The 7,949-nt window shown below is 52.4% G+C and overlaps 1 protein-coding gene across 1 annotated transcript; it reads right to left on the bottom strand.

Annotated features, from left to right (window-relative positions):
• Positions 1 to 720: 720 nt before the first annotated feature.
• On the bottom strand, positions 721 to 7,332 carry LOC128065477 (CMRF35-like molecule 5). The gene is made up of 4 exons (XM_052658650.1): positions 7,278 to 7,332; positions 4,486 to 4,818; positions 3,065 to 3,152; positions 721 to 931 (listed from the first exon to the last, which is right to left on the bottom strand). Exons 1-4 carry the CDS (start codon positions 7,330 to 7,332, stop codon positions 721 to 723), a joined length of 687 nt encoding a protein of 228 aa, XP_052514610.1.
• Between the last annotated feature and the right edge of the window lie 617 nt (positions 7,333 to 7,949).

The raw sequence follows: 7,949 nt of genomic DNA, 5'->3' as shown, positions 1-7,949 counted from the left end.
GAATTTTTTGTTGCACTGCACAGTCGTGGTTCCCCAACCAGGGATCAAACCCACAGCCCCTGCATTGCAAGGCAGATTCTTACCCACTGGACCACCAGCAAAGTCCCTCTGTCCACTTATACTTGCATATCTTCACATGCAGTTGGCATATTATCATCGTTTTGCACATTTTTCTACTTTCATGGGGGCTAGAATTTCCCGGGTGGCTCAGTGGTCCACCTGCAAATGCAGGAGATGAAGGAACACGGGATCAACACCTGGGTTGGGAAGATCCTCTTGGGGAGGAAATGGCAACTCACTCCAGTATTCTTGTCTGGGAAATCCCATGGACAGAGGAGCCTCGTGGGATACAGTCCATGGGGTCACAAAGAGTCAGACACGACCAAGCACACACAGAGAATCTCAAACCCGCGGTTGGCTGACCCCTGCCCCGCACACAATGCAAAAACGAGTGCATTACGTTGTGTGTGACACAGACTTGAGATCATATATGTCCTCCAAGGAACTGGGCCCAGAAGAAGGCATCCGCTCTTCCATTCCTTCCTGTAGTTTCTCCTGTGTTGGAGGCCTCAGGACGAAGAAGGCCAGAGGCTGTGCAGGGAAGGGCGAAACTAGAGCCAGACTGGAGCATCACAGCAGCAGATTTCCAGGGACTAGAGGACTGATTCTTGAAGTGGGGGGCCACGCTGCCTCAAGAACCACAGTCACCACTGACCACCATCATTGCCTGAGAAAAATGCCTTTTTCTTCTGTTTGAGGGTCTTTCTCTCTGGACAACGTTGAAGAGCATGGGGGCTGCTGGTTTTCCTGGGGCTTCCCCCTGGAGCTCCTCAGAGGCTTGTTGACCCAAAGGACAGCACCGAGCATGCCCAGGAGCAGGGGCACCTTCAGGAAGACCAGGAGCAGGAAGTGGATGCTGCCCAGCAGGGGCCTGTGGGGGACACGTGGACAGGAGGTGAGATGCCCCCAAGCCCTCTCCTCCCAGCTCTCCTGGAGCCTGGGTTCCAATAACCTACACGAGGGCCAGCCTGGGACCCCAGGATACAACTGCCTTCACCACCCCCCCCCCCCCCCCGCCCCCCAGACTCTCCTTCTTCATGTCTCCCTGTTCTGACCCTTGCTGCTCTCCTGGGCAGGAAAGGACCAGTGTCCTCATCAGAAGGAGAAGAGCTAGAACATAGACACACACAAAGGGGAAACCACGAGATGCACAGCAAGGAAGACGGCCGTCTACACAGCTAAGGAGGGAGCCCTTGGGAGAAAGGAGATACGCTGACACCTTGACCGCAGACCCTGGCCTCCAGAGTTGTGAAAAATGAACGTTGTCTAAGCTGCCTGGCCTGTGTTACTTTGCCATGCCAACCAAGCTAATACAAGAATCATCCCTTATTCTTCACTCTTCACAGAAATTTGTCAAATGAAGTCAGCAATCAATCACTTAACTCTGTTTGGTACGTTGATTATGTGATATAAGTACCTGGAAGGCAGAGAGCTGGATATTTGGATAATCCTCATATCCCCTCATATTTCTAAAACAGGGATGGGCAGGCTTCCCTGGTGGTCCAGTGATAAAGAATCCACTGCCAATGCAGGGGTCATGGGTTGGATCCCTGTTCTAGGAAGATCCCACGTGCTGCAGAGCATCTAAGCCCATGTGCTACATCTTCTGAAGCCCATGCACCCCAGAGCCCACACTCCAGAAGAAGAGAAGCCACTGCAAAGAGAAGTCCACCGACCACAACTAGAGAGAGCCTGCATTCAGTGATGAAGACCCAGAGCAGCCAAAACTAAATAAACGAATTAATCGGAAAAACAGGAATAGGTAGGAGTGGGTGCTCAATGCTTAATTTTTGCATAAATGAGTGGATCAGCCATCTCATGTGTATCAAAGGCCCTGCCTGATACTTACGGGTGCCTTTGATCCATTCAATGAAGATATTCCTTAGTGATCCTTAGTGATTCCTTATTCACAGCAGTTTGGTAGAAAGAAACCTTTCCAAACACAGAGCAAAAGTGACAGGGGAAGGCAAGTGTTCCTGGAGGAAGAAGGTGGGGGGTGGCCCACAGATATTCTGTGTGAAGGCCCAGCAATAGGAAATGGGGCAGATCTAGAAGCAGAGAGGGCCAGGGAGAGAGAAGGAGGAAGTGAAAGGGACCTCACAGTGTACAGAAAGCCCCTTTGGCTGCAACGGCTGGGCAGGGCACTAAGAAGCATGGGTGAGATCCAGTTTGTTCCTCTGTAAATGGGGAACGTGTCCATCTGTCCGTTTCTTCTCATGAGTGGTATAGGCAGGGGCGAAGAATTAACAGGATAATGACAGGAAAGCCTCTGTGAGCTGCCAGGAGATATGAGTGTCACTGCTGTTGCCATAGCAGAAGTTAGGGAAAACAGCACTTATCAGGCCTTTCCTGCTCTCCCAGAATCTGGACCAGGAGCCCCGCTGGGGCCCACACACACCAGACGTGCCATCTACACTGGCTGCCGTCCCAACCGAGTCCCAGACTCAAGAGTCTTCATCTCTGAGCTCCTCAGGAGATGCTCCTTGTCTGTGTCCCCGGAGCCCCACACAGTGCAGGCCACGTAGAAGTTCACTCCATAAAAATGGGACAGATGAACGTTGGAAGCAACACGCCTGCAAAAGGCACTGAGCCCAGGACGAAAGGTCTGGGGGCTCCAAGGACACTTGCAGCCCAGGAGCAAGTGGGAAGAGAGCCCAGAGTCCTTCACTTCTCAACAGAGCCTGTGGGTCGGGAGACAAGCTCTGGCCAGACTCTAAAGGGTGCCCCCACTGGAGGGCTGGGCCACAGGGAACAGTAGCAACAGGGCTGGATGACCTGCTGTCGGAGCGGGGTTTGGTCACAGTCGGGGACCAGAAGGGCCACAACTAGAAAACGCCCGTGCACAGCCATGAAGACGGAGCTTATCCAAAAAACTAAAATACTTTAAAAAGTAAAAATGGGGATGTAATGGGGATGGGCAGGAGTGGGTACGCAGTGCTTATCTGTTGGTTAAATGAGACAATCAGATATCTCATGCAGATCAAAAGCCATAACTGATACTTACAGTTGCCGTTGATTCTCTTCTGGGGCAACTGATGCCGTGAACATGTTGGCATTGGAGGTGGCGCGGGTGGAGATCGACACTGTAGGTGCTGCAAGACATACAGACCAGGTTACATACCACTGTGCCTGCTCACCCGCCTGCCACCCTAAACATGGCCCTGAGTCTGGAGGATCTGGGTTTCGGAAGCATGGGCCTCCCTGTCCTTAGGAGTCTGGAGCAGGGCCAAGGGAGGGGCTGACAGCCCAGACTGCTCATATCTCCCTGGCCTCCAGAGACTCAGCGCCTCAGAGGCAGTGGGGCTGACACAGGTCTAGGGAGGTTAGAGGGGCCCAGGGTTGCCTCAGGACAAGGGCAGCTGGAGGGAGCAGGATTCAAATGCTCCAGCTGCTTGTGAAAGGGCCACGGCCAGTGCCTCCCCCATCTACGTATCCACGAGGACAGGAGTAGAATGGGGGCTACCAGGCAGCTGACACAGCCAAGATCTGCGAAGTCAAAGGCTAGGACCAGCCCTGAGCAAAATCCCGAGGCTCAGGAAGAGCCTGCACTTGGAGGACGTTATTAAGCTCCTGTGATGGGGATAGTTCCTCTCAGGAGTTTTGTTAGGATTGACTGAGATGAACCTGGTCTGCTTTGCAAGCATAATGAGCCTCACAGGTTCAGGGTGTATGTGTAGGGAGCTATTGACTATGTGCCCACCCCTTTCTGCCAGAGGTGCCCCATGAGCTGGTGTCACCCGGTCCAAAGGTCAGCAGAAGCAGAGCCCAACAGACAAAATCAGTCAAACCAAATTGCCTCTGCTAACATGCCCAGGAGTGCTTGCCTTCTAGATGCATTGAAGAAGAGAGTGTCATTCAACGCAAATGTATAAATGGCTGTGATAGGGTTTCATGCATCAGAAATGCAACCTTCTGACTGGAGCCCTGTCCAGACCACGAAATTAAGCACAGCATCCCCCACTGGGCTGGGATATCCCCCTGAGATGAGATATGGAACACCAGGTGGGAACGTCACCTCTGAAGACCCAACCCCGAATTCCAGATAGAGAAGGAACACCCCCAGCAGAGTAGGGGTCCCAGGAAAGCACTGGCAGGAATCGGGGTCTCCAGGTCCCACAGAGGAGGGCCCCTTGGCCCACAGACTGACACGGGGACCACCACCTTCATCCTCTTGGAAGCAGACTCGGGCACTGTCTGTGCGCAGGGAAACAGTGTGTTGGGAAAGCCTGACCCCACCCAGAGGCAGCCCTGGAGCCAGGAGAGTGTCGAGGGGAAGCCCAGCCCCTCCCAAATCCAGGTGGTCAGCAGGGGCTCCGTGAGCCCTCAGGACTCCCCCACATCTGGGACATTCCCTCTGAGGGACAGTTGGGTCCCTGCACAGAGCAGGCCCTGAAGAGACATGTCCACACACACACATACTCTTACCTGGAACAATGGTCACTTCTACTGGGTCCATCAGGTCAGGTCCAGTTCTCTCAATCCCACACCAGTAAGTGTCTGAATCATCTAGCCTGAGCTTCTCCACGGTCACGGTGAACGAGCGGTCTTTCCAGTTGTCCTTGATGGACACGCGGCCCTTCTTCACCTCCTTCTCTGATCCACGGATCGTTTTAACAACGAACCGACAGCTGCTCTGGTCAGCCCCCCGGCACCACCACTTCACGTAGGGCTCCCACCCAGGGTTGTATCGACACCGCACAGTCAGTGAGCCCTGCTCCACACCTCTCACTGCTCTGGGACCCGAGATGGCAGATGAGCCTGGAAACACAAATCCATGTACGTGTCACCTCCCATCCTGGGGGCAGGGCCACAGCCTCCTGCATCGTGAATCGTTCAACCAGACCCAAGGGCCTCCTGAGCTGAGTAACAGTCAAGGAAGGGATACACCTTCACAAGATGGACATTTTGCCCTTCAAAATTCTAGTCAAAGCCACCAGGAAAATCCCATAAAAGCACAACTGCAGATCTCGAAGAAACCCAAACACTGACACAGAGCAAGAGCCGTTTCCTGTAATTATCCCCTCTTCCCCTGTCTGCAGCCAGTAAGTCTTTCCATTCCAGTCATGTCCATTTGCAGCCATCCCTGTGTTATTCTGCTCTGATGGGGAGGAAAGACCAGAGGACCCGTTTCCACAGAAGATGACTCTGCACTGACAACCTCAGGAGGTCCCGCTGAAACGCCCCCTTAACATGTCTGTGGGGAGGCTGTTCCTACTGGTTATGATGTAGTAAACCGGTAAACTGTAGTAAACTGGGTATGGTGTAGTAAATGTACCGGCAGGGGCCTCCTTGAAGCTGACCAAAACAGTGGTTGCTACTGGGGCTCCATGTGCTATGGACTCCATACAGGACAGATCCCATTATGTTCACTGAATTGTAAATTCCACTCCCAAATTCCTGGGAGAAGTGCTTTTGTAAGATAAGAGCGAGGACAGGACAGCACTCACTTGCTCATGATCTTCAGTCTAGGTCCATCTAGTCAAGGCTGTGGTTTTTCCACTAGTCGTGTATGGATGTGAGAGTTGGACTATAGAGAAAGTTCAAGGCTGAAAAGTTGATACTTTTGAACTGTGGTGCTGAAGAAGACTCTTGAGAGTCCCTTGGACTGCAAGGAGATCCAACCATTCCATCCTATAGAAGTCAGCCTGAATATTCATTGGAAGGACTGATGCTGAAGCTGAAACTCCAATATTTTGGCCACCTGATGAGAAGTACTGACTCATTGGAAAAGACCCTGATGCTGGGAAAGATTGAAGCTGGGAGGAGAATGGGATGACAGAGGATGAGATGGTTGGATGGCATCACTGACTCAATGGGCCCGAGTTTAAGTAAACTCCAGGAGTTGGTGATGGACAGGGAGGCCTGGCATGTTGCAGTCCATGAGGTCACAACAAATCGGACAGGACTGAGAGACTGAACTGAACTAAACTGAACTGAAACTTGCATAAAGGCACTCAGAGCCTTGGAAATCACTTCAATCAGACCTCCATTAAAAATTATTTAAATTTACTGAAGTCAGTGCAAACCTGGAGCTTCCCAGTGGCTCAGGGGTAAAGAATCTGCCTGCAATTCAGGAGCCGCAGGAGACAAGTTCCATCCCTGGGTCGGGAAGATCCCCCGGAGGAGGGCTTGGAAACCCTCTCCAGTATTCTTGCCTGGAGAATCCAAGGGACAGAGGAGGCTGGCAGATACGGTCTATGGAGTCACGAAGAGTCGGACACGACTTAGCAACAGCATGCATGCATGCAAATGCAAACGCATTCATAGAAACTCTGACCACTTCTTTACAGTCAATAAGCATTCAGCGCGATTGTTCAGCATGAGTTTGAGAAGCAACCAGAAGTACGTGGAACACGATCTAACAACTTCAAACAACACGTTTTTTGAAAACACATAGAGAACAGTTACAAAAATTGATCATTAGAGAGACTGCCGCAAAATAGATGACTGAAATTTTCCAAGGACTGAAGTCATTGAGAATGTTCTCTGAATATAATTCAACTAAGCTAGAAATTAATAATAAAACAGAAGTTAACATTTCCACATGCTCAGAAAATGTCTAAAGAGCAAAATAAAATGGAAGTGTTATCGCTAAGTCGAGTCTGACTCTTTGCCACCCCGTGGTCTGTCATGGAATTCTCTAGGCAGGAATATTGGAGTAGGTTGCCATTCCTTTCTCCAGGGGATCTTCCTGTCCCAAGGGTTGAACCAGGATATCCTGCCTTACAGGCACCCCGGTCCAGGGAGATTCCCCATTCCATGGGTGGGGCGGGCAACTCCATGCCTGCACCATGGCCGTGGAGCCTGCACCCCTGGAGCCTGTGCTCTGGGACCAGAGAAGCCTCTGCTATGAGAAGCCGGCGCTCCGCACCTGGAGGAAGAGCTGAGCACCCCCACGACCAGTGCGGCCAGAAATGAAGCTTTAACAAGCTCTTCAGGAGTGGGTTCCTTCATTATCCCCATTTTCATTCATTCATCTGTGTGTCTAGAATGGCCAAGGTTGGAAAACACTGTCCTATTTTGGGGGGGACACTTTGGTTTGGTTTGGTTTCTTGTTTCCCAGCACCTAGAAGCTGTGAGGTGATAGTAAATGTGACATTTGATTAACAAATAAGCGTCTGGATGAACAAATGGACCCTGCCATGCTCCCCCAGGACAGACCCTCAGGATCTCCTGCCTTAGTCACTCCACGGTCTGAAGTCCCCCGCCCCACTCACCTGGGATGATGAGAAGAAACAGAGCCAGGAGCAGACAGGTGGTCCTGCCTCCCATCCTCAGAGCTAACAAGCTCTCAGTCCCTTCAAGGAGCCGGAGCCAAGGTCAGAAGCAGACACGCCAGACCTCCCGCAAGCCTTGAGAGGTTTCCTGAATCTCCTTTGCACTTGTCTCTGGTTCACTTCCCACTGTCAGCACCCACTTCTGCATTTTACAGATTAGGAGAAAGGGGTGTCACTCGTTCAGAGGATGAACTGCAGCACCTGATGAGAGCTGTGTCCAGACCTCTGTGCCTCTGGGGAGAACAAGTGGCCCAGGTCCAGGTGGGTGTGCCCACGAGGAGCCGAGACATCACTGCTGGGGGGAGAAGGCAGATCTGGTGGTGGGTGAGGAGAGAGGAGCCCCAGAGCAGGGGGTTGGGGGCAGGAATGGACTCAATTGGGTCTGCACTTGGGGAGAAGGCGGAGCTCAGGGCTCAGGTCCAGCCTTGCTGCAGAAACAGCCCCACCCTCCCTTCCCTGCAGGCAGCACCCCCACCTGCATCTCAGACCACCTTCCTGCCCTGAGCCTGACCCCTGCCCCTCCCTGGGGTCAGCTTCCTTAGAGGTCTTGAGTCACTGCAGAGCAGAGGCCGCCCTGGGGCAGGATCAGAAAGGAGAAGCCCCTTTTCCTTT

Source organism: Budorcas taxicolor, chromosome 19 (genome assembly GCF_023091745.1).
Source record: "Budorcas taxicolor isolate Tak-1 chromosome 19, Takin1.1, whole genome shotgun sequence".
NCBI classification, from domain to species: Eukaryota; Metazoa; Chordata; class Mammalia; order Artiodactyla; family Bovidae; genus Budorcas; species Budorcas taxicolor.
Note: the sequence above shows the minus strand (reverse complement) of the source record. Positions and strands in the feature narration are given on the sequence as shown.